The sequence below is a fragment of the Eretmochelys imbricata genome, chromosome 3, assembly GCF_965152235.1.
Source record: "Eretmochelys imbricata isolate rEreImb1 chromosome 3, rEreImb1.hap1, whole genome shotgun sequence".
NCBI classification, from domain to species: domain Eukaryota; kingdom Metazoa; phylum Chordata; order Testudines; family Cheloniidae; genus Eretmochelys; species Eretmochelys imbricata.
The window spans coordinates 104425783-104444450 of record NC_135574.1 but is presented as its reverse complement, the minus strand read 5'-3'; the positions used below and the strand labels follow the sequence as shown (position 1 = coordinate 104444450).

Below are 18668 nucleotides of genomic sequence, written 5' to 3'. Positions count from 1 at the left end.
TCCAGCTCATAACTTTTGATTTTAAAAAAAGTGTCATTCACTAATTCCTCTGAGCCATGGCCATTATGAGATTTTTCAAGATTGTCATTTAAATGCCCCTTTTTTTGTGTGTGAGCTGATGTTTTAAGGTCGATAAAATGATAGACTTGAATATAAAACTGGGCAAAATGATGGGTGAAGTAGCATAAATGTTGAGTTCATCGTTAAATTATTTGCTTTTTCCTCGTCATTCATAGCTATGAAGAGAGAAGCAGTGAGAGGCTCAAACATAACTAACCTAATAGGTTCAAACTGTTTTTAATTAATAATAATATTTAATGCTTAAGGAGCTTTTTAATTCCAGATATCTTAAAGTGCTTAATTATGTTGAAGTAAGCATTATTATCCCCATTTTACAGATGGGGAACTGGGACACAGAAGTCAAGTGGTTTCCCCAAGATCACAAAGCAAGTCAGTGGCAAAGCGGATTACCTGCCTGTGCATAAAAGAATATTAAACACTGTCTGACTCTTTGGTTCAGTAGCCCAGGAGGGTCTGTTCTCTAATGCACAGTAGTAGAAATGCTTATGATGTGTCCAGGAAAGAATAGGCAGACTTGTACATTAGTGATTTCATTAGGGATACCACTGTTACTGTAGCTATAACATTATGTATATTATGACTTATAAAACAGAATTTTGTTGTTCTCTCTGTGGGAGGAAAAAATAAAATCATACTGTGCAGGATGCTTGTGTGAAAAGCTGTGTGTGTGTGTGTGTTTGTGTTGATAATCACATTTCCTCTAGTTAAAAGCCAAAGAATCATTTTTACAACCAGCTAGTAGTGTGAAAAATGTTTGGCCTATTCCAGAGAAATAAAGAGGGAAGGAAGTACCCTTTCTTAACATAAAAGATGGAAGGACATAAATCTTTCCTATAAATATGAGAATAGAGATAGCAGGTTAATTAACTGACTTTTTTTTTTTTGTTGAACTGTTGCATTACTGATATTGTAAATCAGATCCACCAATAAATCAGTCTTTTCTATCCAACTCTTTGCTCTTTTACCTCCCTAATTCAATGTGAGTGCTGTAACATTTTCCTAAATGTTAGCTTTCATTATCTTGGTGGCATTTGTAATTGCCTCACTTGACGTGGTGTCATAACTTCAGATACAGATTTTTAAAACCTGACCTCCTGCTTTGCACCTAAAGTTTACAGATGAAAATAAGTGGAGGTGCAACTTTGTGCTCACAATTCTGTGTAGGCACAACCAGTGATATTTAAAGCTTACATACACATAGCAGTTGTACACGTTTAACTTAAATCAGCTAAGTTAAACTGGTGCAACTTTTGTGTTTGAGCCATATCTGTTAAAAAACAGTTATTTCAGTTTAGCTTGCATCTGTAAATTTACCAGTGCAAGCTCCATTGCTATAAGCCAGGTTTAAACCGATGTAAGTGTGTCCCCACACAAATATTATACAGATTATAACTAAACAGTATAAAAAGTTACCTTTAGTTATATTGATACAACTCTGGGGGTAGACCAGGGCTTGGAGGTCCAACAGGCAGAAACGTTGGTGCATATGACACCAGAATTGACAGAACTAAAAGAGAGACTGGGTGAGGACTTTGTGAAAGGAGCTAGTGTCTGGTTGCCTGATCCACTTTCCTTATGCATATTCCAAAAGCCGCCACCACAGCTGACACTAATTGGCACACATAACAGAGAAAGGACAAAGAATGACAGTACAGGTACAGAAGTGAACTCAGTCATCCTCAGAATTGATCTCTCAGCTGAGGCTAAAACATATTAACAAAGCAGTGTAGTGATATTTTCGCTGCCTGTGGTATGTCTTTCCTGTATATAAATAGAAGACTTCAGTTTTCAGGACTTTTACGCCAGCTCCTACCATAAGTACTAACTGCATTTTTTAAAAAAAAGGAGCGGCTATGCTGATTTGGTCCGAACAAGGATCTTCCCTTGCTTCCCTTGTCCTATCCCTTTCCAATCTTTCGGTTGTGGATGGTGGGTGCACCTGTATAGACAGATACTCTGCTTAGATTAATTTACATTTCCTTTGTCTGTGTGGTTCTATCCTGTTAACTGTGTGGATGGCTCTACATTTTAAACAGATGCATAGTAGCTATCTTCATTTTTAAGAACTAAGGGTATACAGGTCAAACTTGGGCATATTTAGACAGTGTTGTGTAGAAGAAATGAAATACTGTTTAGAAGTCCAGAGTTGAAGTTACAAACAGGTTTCTATATATTTGGAACAACAACAACAACAAAAAATGTTGTTCCCCATTTCTCCTAATTATTTCATCAGTATTTTTTTCTCTTTTCCTGTCCATTGCATGATGAAGGTAGCACAAAAGATCAGTGGAGAAATAAGGATTCCAAACCTCAAAGCAGCTGTAGCACTAATCAAAGTAATAGAAAGGCCTGAGTGTGAAATGCTTTATGCAAGCCAAGCTATTCATTCTAGTTAATATGAGTTTGGGGCTGGTGGGAGGATTTTTTTGTTTGTATTTTACTAGAAATAAATTTGCTGGCATATATTTCCTTCCTCATTTCATTCAGCCTCACAGTGCAAAAGTAAAGACAGGTCAAAGTACAGAGCAAATTAAGTCTTCATCACTCATCTTGACTTTCAGGGTCTGTTTGCTGATCTCATTAGAGTTCTAGGCTGCTTTCTATAAATCAAGCAGCGAGTTCAACAGGCAAAATTCAACAGCTTTTACATTTTAAATACCAGTCTTAAATTTTTTTGGGGGGTGGGGGGAGTGTGTGTGTGTGAGAGAGAGAGAGAGAGAGAGAGAAATGGGAGAAGATATATAAATGTTGGACTCCTAAAAATAAGCAGGGCGCATGAGTGGAGAACAGTATAATATTTTTACTTGCATGGATGGTTCTAATTGTGCAAACAGAAGCTAAGCACTTACAGTACCTAAAAGTATAATGAACTCCTTGTTAGATTGCATTATTTAGAAAGTAAACTTGTGTGTTTGTTTTTTCTAGGTTCAAGAAGGCGTTTGAGTCAGAGCCAACATTGCAATCGGGAATTAATTATGCAGTACTCCTACTGGCAGCTGGACACCAGTTTGACACTTCTTTTGAGCTACGGAAAGTTGGTAATTAATAGTTTGCTGATTCACAGGCAAATCAAATCCATGATCCCCCCCCCCACTATTATAGGGGAAACAATCTAATGGATGTGTTCAGAGTACTTTGATAGTGAGTAATTGAACACTTCAACTGCCTTTCTTATTAAAAAGGTTTGGCATCGAGCCTGCCTGGTGATCCTGAGTTTAGCGCTCTGGTGGAGACCTGGTTCAGTTCTCTGGGCCCTATCTCTTGCTGCCTGGCCAGCAGAGGGTATAGTGGCCTCATCACCTGCTCACTTTGCAGTTGACCTAGGAAAGAATTTGCTAGTCCCTGAAGGGGCATGTTACTACCAGTGTTGGAGGTAAATCACTGTGATACAGGACAGTGGGGGACAATGAACTGAAAGTCATCCTAGCAACGGGGAAAATATACCTTTGACTTCCAGTGGGGTAGGATGGGAGAGAAGAAATTAAATTTCTATTTGCCTTTTGTGCTTTGATTTAGTTGTATATATCACTTTGTTGCCTTATGCTATGATCTTGTAAGATCTAAGGAGATATGCAAAGTCAAGGCTAGCCAATAGTACTTGCATATATATTATAATATAAAAGGAACAGGAGGACTTGTGGCACCTTAGAGACTAACAAATTTATTTGAGCATAAGCTTTCATGGGTTACAGCCCTCTTCATCGGATGCATAGAATGGAACGCTTATGCTCAAATAAATTTGTTAGTCTCTAAGGTGCCACAAGTACTCCGGTTCTTTTTGTGGATACAGACTAACATGCCTGTTACTCTGAAACCTATTACTATATAGTTTCTGTAGGTGGCAGTCTTCCCTGTCAATCTGTTTAATCAGAGCTACTTTATCAGGATCTGGATAATAGAAACATCCTATTGGGACATGTGGCCAGGGACTCACTTTCAAATCCATATTAATGGAACACCCTTGACACATCATTCTAGATAATAAGGTTGGTAGAAAGTGACATGTGATATGAGGGAGGCCGTTAAATTGTTCTATATTACTTCTAAAACATATATACATATAAAATTGTTTCACATAACATGGCATCTATTTTATACATGCATTTAAAGTACCAGTGAAATTTATGCATAGAGAAAAGGATGTTTATACATCTATTATTCAATCTATTGTAAAACTTTTTTTTCCATTTGTACTTCCCAAGACACATGCAAACACATGCAAAAATGCCATTTTTGTTACTAGAGCTATTTCTTTCTCCACAGCATGTTGCTGAATATTGCTGTAGTGAATCAGTATTCCAGCTAGGCATCAGATGGCAGGGATTTCTTATAGATGCAACATAAACCGATGAACCTACCCACTTTTGGTCATTACATCTCTGAGTAATTACATTTTCTGAGTTAATTCCACTGTCACAAGAAAGTGCCAACCTGCATAATTGCTATTTGCCTATCTAAAAAGCCTTCATTAGTTTCAAGTGGAGGTTACTCTTAATTAGAGCTGTTCAAAAATCTGCCAGTGGAATAGTTTTCTGTCAGAAAAAATGCTGATTTGACCAAATTGAAACATTTTGAATATATTGCACAAATGTTGATGGGACATTGTTGAAATATTTCATTTCAACAAGATCAAATTCTTTTTGGTTTTGAGTGCATTGGACTTTTCTGTTTAAAATTATAATGTAAAAGTCAAAAAAAAAGAAAAATGAAATGTTTTGTCCTTACTGAAAATAAATATTTTAGAATATTTCATTTAACAAAAAATTCCAAGATATTTTGATTTTTCATCTCAATTTGAGTGGGAAATTGTTTTTTGAAAAATTTTGGAACTTTCCATTAGAGGGAAATTCCATTTTTCAGCCACCTCTAGGTGGCCTTGGTCAGACATACTCTGCTGTTCCTCACATAAAGACTAACTTGTACAGGTAGAAGAGTACCCTTTTTAAGAGAGACAACCTCCCTCCAGCTCTGTATCGGCAACAGTAGTATGTTAGAGAAGGGGAGAGTGGGGACAGGGATATTATAGAGACAAGGTGGGTGAGGTAATATCTTTTATCTTCTATATTTTAAAGATATTTTAAAAAGCTATTACCTCACCCATCTTGTCTCTCTAATATCCTGGGACTAAGATGGCTAGAATAACACTGCATACAATATAGAGATATTATGCTGATATATTTTTAAAGATAATGACATTTTGGAGGGTGGAGAATAGATGGCGATGGCTGTTGCTGTAGGAATGATGATGTGGAGGTTGGATTGTTTTGTGGCATGTGGAAGTTTGAGGTATTGGTTTGGTGTGGTGAACTGTTTAGGGATACCTCAGCTGTTTAGTTTCTTTGGGCATTTTGCCCTCCTGTGACAGTGAGAGCCACTATTAGATTATCACATGTGGTTGTCTCAACTCATGGCTTTCCATACTCTGGTTTAGATTTTGGGTTGGATTTTTTTAATCCAAAGCCTGGATACAAGGCCATCGCCTCCTACTCTGAAGTCTGAGTTCTTATGTCCATGACTGCGTGGGAGGCAAAGAAAAAATATTTTGCCTCTGCAGATTTTCACTCAGCAACTCTGTTTTGGGTTGTGGACAGCCTGGTTAATATGAGCTACATTTACTCAGTGCTTTATTTGAGTCTCTCCTATTATAAGGCCATTTCTTGATGCATAGACATTTCTGCTCTAACCAATTGGTTTTGGATCCAACTGCCTGCATTCCAGAGAGTTAGGGCAATATCTCGAAGGCACAAATGCTAGGCCCTATCTTCTTGAGTTTTGGCCAGTGTTGCTCCCTGACTGTGTTTGGAGAACTTCATAGGACAGCCTGACTTTGGATCCTTGATGCTCATGGGTGCTGAAGAACTACACTATCTGCTGGTGAAGTTTGTCACCATCTTCTTTGAAGAGGGCAAGGTGTTCATCACTCTTAAGAAAGCACTTGTTCAGCCTCTGATCAAAAACTTTGGTTCCGACGGTATTTCCTGTTGCCCACCTGTGTGTATTCTTCCGTGTGTCATTCAGATGACTGAAAATGTTTTGACACATCATCTTCCACAGATCACATCTTCTCTTTTATTCTGTTCTATATAGGTTCAAATGCTGTCCTCATCACTGTAGTATCTGGGCACCTTCCAGTAGCACATTAAGCAATGTGACTAACATCTGTCATGTATTTTTGTTCTCTCATCCTCTCCCCAGTGGGAGAGGTGTGGGCCGTGGAGTATCTTGTTTTGATAGGATTATAGTGTTTTGTTTTAAAATGTACCTGTTGCTATGTATGTATGTTAGAGAAGACAAAGTTCAAGAAATATGATTTCCACTTGAAGCATCTGACTTCCTTGACACTTGTCAGCCAGGCTGGGTACAGCACACAGTCCACTTGTTGCATTGGTCAGTAATCTACTGGAGACCGATAAGATCAGGTGTCCTTGCTGATATTATCAGAGCTCTCAGCTGCCTTCAGTGCCAAAGAAGTGTTAATTTGTCCTCAGACCCTAGCAGGACTGGATTGGCTTCAGATTGTTTTATTCTTTTCTTTTGGAGTGAACCCACAGGAATGATGCTGGGAAATTGTTCTGCCCCAAGAGCTCTTTCATGTGGATGGTCTTTGCTGTCAACCTTTTTATGCATAGATGAGACTATTGGGAGAGTTAGTCACGAGATGTGTTGAAGTGCTTTCAGTGTGCTGATGACACCCAAATTTTTGTCTGCAGGCTGTATAGCCCAAAGAATGTCTGTTTCAGTGTCTGGGGGAGATTGGGGCATACATGGGAACAAGTTGATTGAGAATCAGTTCAGATGAGACTGAGATGATGATGGTAGGCTGGGGAAAGAAAGTGGAGGATATAGCCAAATTATATCAGCTATTTTGATGGTGTGTCTTCTGATACCTATTACCAGAATTCACAACTTGGGGCTCTGATTACATTGCCAGTTAGTTTTAGTCACTCAAAAAGCTGCAGTGAGCAGAACTGCTTTTTTCCCAATCTGTATTTGATCAGACAGTTGCTTTCTGAAGTTTTCAGTCTATAATTTTGGAAGAATAAGAGTTAATGATGAAATGATCTTGTGGAGAATTTTTGTGAGTCTCTTTCACGCTTGCTATATTTTGATTTGTAGTTATTTAACTGCTTTGAATCACGAAATTTAAAGACTTTTGAGACTAAAACACAAACGTGGTGCTTTGCAAGGATGCTGATAATGATTCTCTGCAAGTTATGTGATTTGCATGCTCAGATGATGCAGCTGTTGCAACTTGTTTAGCCACCTTTGATCGTGCAAAGCAGTTCATTTTATTAATGAGAAGACTGCATTCTTTTTCTTATGCATATAGAATCACAGACAAAAACTGAGTATGATAAATATCTTATTTTCCATACAATCTGCAAACAAATTCCTGATATTATAAACATAATTTCTGACATGGCATTAATAGGCTCTACATTTTTGCTGATTAATTTTTAAAGCTAATATCTTTTTAACAATGAACTGTGGAAAATCTGCCTTTTGTACACACGTTGGTAAGCTTCCCTTTCACATAAAGAAAACATTGTCTTGAGTTTGAAAGTTTAGTAAGTGTAAAAGAACATGCACTTGAGTAAAGATGATGAAATCAAAATAATCCCTGCTGTGCAGATAAGAGAAATGATGGAAATAGATAATGGCCCTGAGACTGAAATTCACAGGAATGCAATTATCCTTCATTATTAATTTTTTGTTTACAGAAAATACATATCAATATCACACTGCCATATTTAAGAACATCACTAAATCCCGTGCACTATAAAAGAGAGCACATTATTCTAGTTTGACTGAGGCAAAAGTGTGAGTAAATTCATAAGCTTTCAGCGTGTCTTAAGATAAACAAACTGGAGGACCTTGAAGGAGATCATTTTTTCCCTTTTCAGTGCTATGGAGACAGTCCATAGTTTGGGGCCTGGAACCCATGTGGAACTAATATAGGGCCTGTTTAGATACTCCATACAAGAAAATGTCCCATTTTTAATTAGTTTTCTTGCACAATGAATACTGAATTAGGCCCACAGGATGAAATCAAGAATTTGTCGTATTGTAAGCTCTTTGGGATGGGGCAGTGTGTGTGTGTGTGCATAGTACCTGTCACAATGGGGCATGGATTCCTTATTAGGGCCTTGAGGTGCTACTGTAATAGAAATAAATTATAGTGGCAAACAGTATACCAGACCACTATACTGACATAAAAATATCATGCTCCTCTGAAGTAATGGAGGCCCCAAGCTGTATTACAAAGAAAGGGCTTTACAAAATCTATTGTTAATAGAAATATTTTCATTTTAGGGAAAAAAATGTTTAATTCAAAAGAAAACAGGTAGTTTTTGGTTTGGATTTAAACATTATCCTGCACTGTGCACTACTCAAACATGGCAACATCTTGTTAGTAAGAGAGTACAAAATCCTAAAGACAGACAGGCACTGTGAGTGAAAATTGAGTGTATATTTTTAAAATGTAAAAATATTTATATTGTCTAGGATCAGCGATATGCAAAAAGTAAACAGCATAAGAAATGTAAATTAGATGGACCGTAATATTTGCAGTTTAATAATATAAGTCTTGACAGGTGTATCGCAGGAAGCAGAAACAAAGTTATTTGGAAAGCTTGTGTAGTGGAGTTGAAGAGAGGACAAATTTCAGTATCATTGCAGGATTTCCACCAGAAACATTGAGTCTTTGGAGCCAAGGACAGAGAAAGAAGATATGGGTGGGAGAGCAAGGGTTGGAGGAATGATATAATGGCTCGAGTGTTGGAAAAAGGGAGGGAGCACTTGTAGGGGGGAAAGGTGGTCTTAACACAGACAATGGAGTTAGAAGCTTTGTCTTCACTAGGGAAAAAGGTGTGTCCTCACCATGTGTTTTCCTAATACCTAGTAACTAACAGGAGGTAAAATCCAAGTGACAACAAGGCAGTTTGTAGTTTTGACATGAAGTAACAGGTCAAAGTAAACCCAAGGCTCTCCCACAATCTCTAGTGTTTGCAGAAGGGGGGCACATAAATACTAATGGATGTCTTTTCTTGGGGTAGGACTCCCTGCCAAACAAAAGATGCTCGCTGCAGGAAGAACCCCACTGGATCACCTCTTCACACTGCATGGGACCTTGTCTATAAAGGTAAGTTTGAGGCTTTAAACTTGGGGCTTGTAACTCAAAAAAACATAATAGGTGCAGTTTTTAGCATCTGTTAAGTTTTTAAAGTTACATTATGTATTTTAAGGCCCCAAATTTACCTTTACAGATGAGGTCCATGCAGGGACATAGATGATCCAGCTGCAGCTTTGTCCCTACAGTGATGTCCTGATCCTTTCCTGAAGGGCCGATAGGAAGGGGAAAAGAGGTACCTTTAGTTCTCATGAAGCTTTGAAGGGTTTAAAAACAATATGGTGCATGTAATTTCCCTCTGAATACTCGCAGTGGAAAGTCTAAATTGCTTTTAATAAAGCTCCTTTTAATGATTCCTTTGTTTTACAGATTTTTTTTAATCAGAGTGTAGCCTTACTGTTTAGTAATTTTCCTTTAGTGTTCAAAGGAGCTTGGTCTCTGTGTGTGTGTTCAGGCTGGGGGAGGGGGGAGAGAGTAGTTTGTTTTATTGTTTTTCTGTTAATGCCCTTCATTATCAATTTGTTATCCCAAAATGGAAACCTACATAATGTTTAGAGCTTCATTTTATGTATTTGTATTTCTTGACATACAGTAACTTGAGCAGTGAAAAAGTTACAAATCAGATAATTAACCTCTATACTGGCCTGCAAAACCACCTTACCATTAAATTTTATTCACTACAGGGGTAAAGATCAGTAGCCTGCTTGGTAAAAAAGGGAATTTGGAGAAGCTGCAGAGTTATTGGGAAGTTGGATTTTTCTTGGGGGCCAGTGTCCTGGCCAATGACCACCTAAGAGTGATCCAGGCTTCAGAAAAACTATTTAAGATAAAGGCACCGGCATGGTAAGGGGATGTACAAGATATGATGTTTTGAACACCTCTGTATGTTAAAAAAGCTGTTAATTTAGCTATTTGAACTTGTCACACATAGCATTGTATTTCAGTGGTTGTGATCTTTAAGCAAACTTCATACTTACTTCTCTTAATAATTAAAAAAAAGACTCAAAAGGTACTTGGGGGTATCTTTTCCTCTTGTGAAAGCTGTGTGCATGCATCAAGAAGGGAAGATAGCATTTTAAAAACTGATGAACGTGCCTTTCTGAGTGTAAGATCAGATCAGTGTGTAATGTGTTGTGTTTTGTTTTCCTTCACATATTTAAAACCACTTGGCATAAATACATATGCAATACAAATTAAATCAAGGAATTTCAAGAGTTGAGACAGCTGCAAGATCTAACAATGCTTCCAACTCCCTGGAGAGACTTCTTCCTTCAGCTGATTTCCCCCCAACTCTCTTAATGACTAATTTCTGGAATTATCAAGGTGTCAGAACAGTAAGATTGTACTCAAATTTATCTCAGAGAAATCCTCTCTGTGATTACGAACATATTTAGTTAGGCTGTGTCTTGCCCCTGTACAGGTGGACAGAGGGAGGTAAGATTCACCTTTTCATCATCCTTCCCTTTATGTCCTTGTTCAGGGCCCAGACACCTTATGGCCCTTTAGCTCAGAGATCACAGTGACTACGTAGGGCTAGCACACTGCTAGTCCAAGCCTGTGCCAGGAGTGGGGAAGGGGTGGAGCTATGCAACACTTTCTATTCCCCACCGCACCACCCAGGATAGCTGCCCAGGTGCAGGCAGAAGCAGGTGCTGCACCCTTCTCAAAGGTGATAAAGTAGGCTTGTTGATACACCTCCTTATCACCCCAACATGGGACTGTCCCTCGAAGGGCCCTTGTATTGCACCATATGTATCATTATCACAAACATAAAAACTGCCCTTAAAAGAAAACCAAAGTTCTATAATAGCTCAACGGTGGTGACTTTTTCTTTAAGGTTATGCGATGGGGGCCCATCTTCCTTGGCTGTGCATATTCTATTGCTTTAGTGCTTATAATACAGCTTTGAGTGGGAGTTTTGAGAGAAGGGTCAAAATGGTATATTCAGGTCATTTGTGGATATGGAACTAATTCATTAATCAGTAATGATGTAATCATAAAATCATATTTGTATGTTTTCTATTTAATGGTGAAAGAGACCAGTATTATGTAAGGCTCTGTAAGTATGCCTTAGGAAGCAAAACACAAAAGAGAGAGCCATAGTCTGCAGTTAGAAGAGACATTCTCTATTCGGGCGAGGCTGTTGTCTTTTCCACAATGTTCTTGAATGGCTGCCTGGTAGTGTCATTGTTAATGGGAAGGCCCTGAATCCAGAAGCATCGCATTTTAAACACCTACACTAAATAATCATTCAGTGTAGAGGACATAATGACACAGAAGGTTAATGCAATGAATTTGCACCGGGGTTTCAATTTGAAGTTAGTCACAGTTGACATGAGTTTGATGTGGATTCAGCTTAGTCCCAGGGCAGGAGATTTAGCTACATCACAAAACTATCACAGTTCAGGATAACTGACATACTCAGGACATAGCTCAGAATTCAGGAATGTTTCAGATTAATTATGTCACTGCCACAGATATCTGGTTCTAAAACAAGGAAACTATTAATTAAAAGCAATCCTAGATCATCAGAATCTGACTGGCTGTCTTGGCATTGTGATGTTGAATTTTTAAAGATTAAAGATACAAAAATGATTAATTGCAAACTGTATTAAATTTACTGCCTGTATGTGCTTTGCTGTTTGTAGGTACCTCAAGTCTATTGTAGAAACTATTTTGATATATCAGCATTTTAAGAAATTGAATCCAGAACAACATGTTGCCAAACAGGAACTTGTAGACTTTTGGATGGACTTCCTAGTTGAAGCCACAAAGACAGATGTGTCTGTAGTTAGATTTCCAGTAAGTGTGCTTTTTATTAACTCTCTCACTTAACTTCTAATTGTATTAATTTCCTTTTTGTCATATAGCATGGTTAATAAAAATATCACTTGTTCAGAACTTTTCAGGCAATAAACCATGCTCCCAGAAGAAATATATTTGATCTGCGTAGTGCAGTGGTTTTAGTTGATTAAATTCTGTGACAATGCTTGGTCTGTTTTATAGGAAAAGGACAAGGGAAAAGCCAAGATAGAATTTTATAATTCAGGCTATCTATAATGTTCCAATCTGTGCCAAACGACAACAGATCAATTAAATTACACATTGAGGAAAAAGAAAAGGAGTACTTGTGGCACCTTAGAGACTAACCAATTTATTTGAGCATGAGCTTTCGTGAGCTACAGCTCACTTCATCAGATGCGTACCGTGGAAACTGCAGCAGACTTTATATATACACAGAGAATATGAAACAATACCTCCTCCCACCCCACTGTCCTGCTGGTAATAGCTTATCTAAAGTAATCATCAGGTTAGGCCATTTCCAGCACAAATCCAGGTTTTCTCACCTCCACCCCCCCACACAAATTCACTCTCCTGCTGGTGATAACCCATCCAAAGTGACAACTCTTTACACAATGTGCATGATAATCAAGTTAGGCCATTTCCTGCACAAATCCAGGTTCTCTCGCTCCCTCACCCCCCTCCAAAAACCCACCCCCATACACACACAAACTCACTCTCCTGCTGGTAATAGCTCATCCAAACTGACCACTCTCCAAGTTTAAATCCAAGTTAAACCAGAACATCGGGGGGGGGGGTAGGAAAAAACAAGAGGAAATAGGCTACCTTGCATAATGACTTAGCCACTCCCAGTCTCTATTTAAGCCTAAATTAATAGTATCCAATTTGCAAATGAATTCCAATTCAGCAGTTTCTCGCTGGAGTCTGGATTTGAAGTTTTTTTGTTTTAAGATAGCGACCTTTATGTCTGTGATTGCGTGACCAGAGAGATTGAAGTGTTCTCCGACTGGTTTATGAATGTTATAATTCTTGACATCTGATTTGTGTCCATTTATTCTTTTACGTAGAGACTGTCCAGTTTGACCAATGTACATGGCAGAGGGGCATTGCTGGCACCTGATGGCATAAATCACATTGGTGGATGTGCAGGTGAACGAGCCTCTGATAGTGTGGCTGATGTTATTAGGCCCTGTGATGGTGTCCCCTGAATAGATATGTGGGCACAATTGGCAACGGGCTTTGTTGCAAGGATAAGTTCCTGGGTTAGTGGTTCTGTTGTGTGGTATGTGGTTGTTGGTGAGTATTTGCTTCAGGTTGCGGGGCTGTCTGTAGGCAAGGACTGGCCTGTCTCCCGAGATTTGTGAGAGTGTTGGGTCATCCTTTAGGATAGGTTGTAGATCCTTAATAATGCGTTGGAGGGGTTTTAGTTGGGGGCTGAAGGTGACGGCTAGTGGCGTTCTGTTATTTTCTTTGTTAGGCCTGTCCTGTAGTAGGTAACTTCTGGGAACTCTTCTGGCTCTATCAATCTGTTTCTTTACTTCCGCAGGTGGGTATTGTAGTTGTAAGAAAGCTTGACAGAGATCTTGTAGGTGTTTGTCTCTGTCTGAGGGGTTGGAGCAAATGCGGTTGTATCGCAGAGCTTGGCTGTAGACGATGGATCGTGTGGTGTGGTCAGGGTGAAAGCTGGAGGCATGCAGGTAGGAATAGCGGTCAGTAGGTTTCCGGTATAGGGTGGTGTTTATGTGACCATTGTTTATTAGCACTGTAGTGTCCAGGAAGTGGATCTCTTGTGTGGACTGGACCAGGCTGAGGTTGGTGGTGGGATGGAAATTGTTGAAATCATGGTGGAATTCCTCAAGGGCTTCTTTTCCATGGGTCCAGATGATGAAGATGTCATCAATATAGCGCAAGTAGAGTAGGGGCTTTAGGGGACGAGAGCTGAGGAAGCGTTGTTCTAAATCAGCCATAAAAATGTTGGCATACTGTGGGGCCATGCGGGTACCCATAGCAGTGCCGCTGATCTGAAGGTATACATTGTCCCCAAATGTGAAATAGTTATGGGTAAGGACAAAGTCACAAAGTTCAGCCACCAGGTTAGCCGTGACATTATCGGGGATAGTATTCCTGACGGCTTGTAGTCCATCTTTGTGTGGAATGTTGGTGTAGAGGGCTTCTACATCCATAGTGGCCAGGATGGTGTTATCAGGAAGATCACCGATGGATTGAAGTTTCCTCAGGAAGTCAGTGGTGTCTCGAAGGTAGCTGGGAGTGCTGGTAGCGTAGGGCCTGAGGAGGGAGTCTACATAGCCAGACAATCCTGCTGTCAGGGTGCCAATGCCTGAAATGATGGGGCGCCCAGGAGTTCCAGGTTTATGGATCTTGGGTAGTAGATAGAATATCCCAGGTCGGGGTTCCAGGGGTGTGTCTGTGCGGATTTGATCTTGTGCTTTTTCAGGAAGTTTCTTGAGCAAATGCTGTAGTTGCTTTTGGTAACTCTCAGTGGGATCATAGGGTAATGGCTTGTAGAAACTCGTGTTGGAGAGCTGCCGAGCAGCCTCTTGTTCATATTCCGACCTATTCATGATGACAACAGCACCTCCTTTGTCAGCCTTTTTGATTATGATGTCAGAGTTGTTTCTGAGGCTGTGGATGGCATTGCGTTCCGCATGGCTGAGGTTATGGGGCAAGTGATGCTGCTTTTCCACAATTTCAGCCCGTGCACGTCGGCGGAAGCACTCTATGTAGAAGTCCAGTCTGCTGTTTCGACCTTCAGGAGGAGTCCACCTAGAATCCTTCTTTCTGTAGTAGGGAGACCTCTGTGGATTAGTATGTTGTTCAGAGGTATTTTGGAAATATTCCTTGAGTCAGAGACGTCGAAAATAGGATTCTAGGTCACCACAGAACTGTATCATGTTCGTGGGGGTGGAGGGGCAGAAGGAGAGGCCCTGAGATAGAACAGCTGCTTCTGCTGGGCTGAGAGTATAGTTGGATAGGTTAACAATATTGCTAGGTGGGTTGAGGGAACCATTGCTGTGGCCCCTTGTAGCATGTAGTAGTTTAGAAAGTTTAGTGTCCTTTTTCTTTTGTAGAGAAGCAAAGTGTGCGTTGTAAATGGCTTGTCTAGTTTTAGTAAAATCCAGCCACGAGGAAGTTTGTGTGGAAGGTTGGTTTTTTATGAGAGTATCCATTTTTGAGAGCTCATTCTTAATCTTTCCCTGTTTGCTGTAGAGGATGTTGATCAGGTGATTCCGCAGTTTCTTTGAGAGCGTGTGGCACAAGCTGTCAGCATAGTCTGTGTGGTATGTAGATTGTAATGGATTTTTTACCTTCAGTCCTTTTGGTACGATGTCCATCTGTTTGCATTTGGAAAGGAAGATGATGTCTGTCTGTATCTGTGCAAGTTTTTTCATGCAGTTGATAGATTTCCACTCCATACGGCTAAATGCAGTGCCTTGCATAATGACAGGTTTCAGAGTAACAGCCGTGTTAGTTACCTACTACAGGACAGGCCTAACAAAGAAAATAACAGAACGCCACTAGCCGTCACCTTCAGCCCCCAACTAAAACCCCTCCAACGCATTATTAAGGATCTACAACCTATCCTAAAGGATGACCCAACACTCTCACAAATCTCGGGAGACAGGCCAGTCCTTGCCTACAGACAGCCCCGCAACCTGAAGCAAATACTCACCAACAACCACATACCACACAACAGAACCACTAACCCAGGAACTTATCCTTGCAACAAAGCCCGTTGCCAATTGTGCCCACATATCTATTCAGGGGACACCATCACAGGGCCTAATAACATCAGCCACACTATCAGAGGCTCGTTCACCTGCACATCCACCAATGTGATTTATGCCATCAGGTGCCAGCAATGCCCCTCTGCCATGTACATTGGTCAAACTGGACAGTCTCTACGTAAAAGAATAAATGGACACAAATCAGATGTCAAGAATTATAACATTCATAAACCAGTCGGAGAACACTTCAATCTCTCTGGTCACGCAATCACAGACATGAAGGTCGCTATCTTAAAACAAAAAAACTTCAAATCCAGACTCCAGCGAGAAACTGCTGAATTGGAATTCATTTGCAAATTGGATACTATTAATTTAGGCTTAAATAGAGACTGGGAGTGGCTAAGTCATTATGCAAGGTAGCCTATTTCCTCTTGTTTTTTCCTACCCCCCCCCCCCCGCCAGATGTTCTGGTTTAACTTGGATTTAAACTTGGAGAGTGGTCAGTTTGGATGAGCTATTACCAGCAGGAGAGTGAGTTTGTGTGTGTATGGGGGTGGGTTTTTGGAGGGGGGTGAGGGAGTGAGAGAACCTGGATTTGTGCAGGAAATGGCCTAACTTGATTATCATGCACATTGTGTAAAGAGTTGTCACTTTGGATGGGCTATCACCAGCAGGAGAGTGAATTTGTGTGGGGGGGTGGAGGGTGAGAAAACCTGGATTTGTGCTGGAAATGGCCTAACCTGATGATTACTTTAGATAAGCTATTACCAGCAGGACAGTGGGGTGGGAGGAGGTATTGTTTCATATTCTCTGTGTATATATAAAGTCTGCTGCAGTTTCCACGGTATGCATCTGATGAAGTGAGCTGTAGCTCACGAAAGCTCATGCTCAAATAAATTGGTTAGTCTCTAAGGTGCCACAAGTACTCCTTTTCTTTTTGCGAATACAGACTAACACGGCTGTTACTCTGAAACCTGACATTGAGGAAAGGAGTTTTTCTTTCTCTGTCTTATCAGTTGTTAGCAACACATTGTTAGGCTTAGCATATCTGACTCACAATTTATTTCACTTAATGATGTCCGCTTGTGCACTGTTTTAGGGACCATAAGTGAGCCTAGACCATACTGTTTATAGTATTAGACAGTAATCCACAACCACGCTACATTACATGCATTCAAATATTTCCTAGAAAAATAATTATGAACCCTGCTATAATATATTGCTCAATTGCTTTATGCTGAATGGCTACTTTATGCCCAGCTAGAGGGTGCAGGATATATGCAATAAAAAAATGCTCACTACTACTGTTTCCTGTATGCTATGTGTCAGGGAAAAGTTGTATTTTAGACACTTTGATGTGGTCGCTTTTGACAAATACTGCTTTTTTATTATTTTTAAATGGCAACCAATGTTGTCACACAAATTCCTGAGAAGTGCAAATTGGCTGTTTTGTACAGCTCTGCAGGCTGCTGGGGATTGGACACAATGTGTAGGTGGTACAATCAATCCCAGGGAAAACTGCACTGTGTAATGTTCAAGAGCAACTGCTCCAGACAGTAAGTAGTGACAATGCGAGGCTCTGGAGGGAATCCTATTCGGTCTTTTTTCTGGAAGGAAGGGTTGTGACATGGTGAGGTTTGGAGGGAGTTAAAGCAAGAAAATATGCAGATTACTCTGGGCTTCGTAACAGACACCCAGGGGAAACCACATCCCTTTCTTCTTCGTACTTATCACATGACATAATGAAACATTGAAAACAGGATCTGCCTTCCAGAACTGTCTCAGCCAAACTCTCTTATTTTCTTTAAAATTAAAATTGGGAAGATCTGGTCAATAACACAGTACAGCTTAAAGGTGACATGTTGTACCCATACTTGTTCATGTGACTATACTACTGTCACCCAGTAACAGGCCTCTTCTCCCTCACAGTCTGAAAAATGTACATTTACAAGCAAAACAGATTGTGCATTGCATACAGAGAAAGGGCAACAAAAGAGGAGAAATGGAAAGACACTATGGAATTTTTTGTCAAAGCTTTACAAATAAATGGTATTTATAAAAAAAAAAAAAAAAAAAAGAAGAAACTCATCTGTAATGTTGCTTATATGTAACAGTCTTCAGCACAGATTGCCAATACGGTCTGGATCTAGGGACTTCAGTACCAACGCACCAGCTTCTACCAACTGAACATACAAAGTAACTTCACAACTGGCAGCTGAAGAAATCTGTTATCCTCTGACTTGACACTGAAAGAAGACATGACACACTTTACAAGGATGTTACATATGTAGAAAAATACAGATACTAAAATTCTGCTGCATGCATTTCTTTTCAAACTTAAGGCCCAATTCTGAGATGCTGAAGGCCAGACTTTTATAGGTATTCAGGCGCCTAAAGACGCAGATAGGTGCCTAGTGGGATTTTCAAAAGCACCTAACTTCCATCTGTAGGCGTTGACATACTTTAAAATCTGGCCCTGAGCTACACTTGTCACTATAGCCAGCTGATCTGTAGGCCTAGTGGTTGAAATGAGGGTTCACCCTATTGGTTATTACTGGGTGGGCAGAGTCCAAGAATGAGCTGAGGGTCAGTGCTGGAGGGACAGAAGCTGAATGCCAAAGCTGGAGGGTAAATGAGTCATAGGCCAGAGGCGAAGCTGAGGATCAGAACTGGAGAGACAGAAGCCATATGTGAGAGTTGGAGGGTCAACAAGAGTCATAGGCCAGAGGCAGAGCCAGGGAATCGAAGCCAGAAATCAGAAGCTGGAGGGGAACAGGGGCGGGAGCAAACAGGGACTGGAACAAGGGCAGCTGCAGGTGGAGGGGTTGAGCAGCCACTGATGTACCATGGGGGCCAGGCTTATAAGCAGAGCTGCTAAACCATCAGCCAGTCAGGGGTTGTGGCCACTC

The 18668-nt window shown here is 40.2% G+C and overlaps 1 protein-coding gene across 5 annotated transcripts in view; it reads left to right on the top strand.

The window, feature by feature from the left end:
* Positions 1 to 18668, top strand: part of MAP3K5 (mitogen-activated protein kinase kinase kinase 5) — a 161393-nt gene that overhangs the window by 83896 nt on the left and 58829 nt on the right. For all 5 annotated transcript variants that reach the window (XM_077813098.1, XM_077813103.1, XM_077813099.1 and 2 more), the window contains 3 exons: positions 3007 to 3119; positions 9895 to 10054; positions 11860 to 12013. In XM_077813098.1, the coding sequence (XP_077669224.1) occupies positions 3007 to 3119; positions 9895 to 10054; positions 11860 to 12013 (427 nt within the window). The remainder of the gene's footprint in view (positions 1 to 3006; positions 3120 to 9894; positions 10055 to 11859; positions 12014 to 18668) is intronic.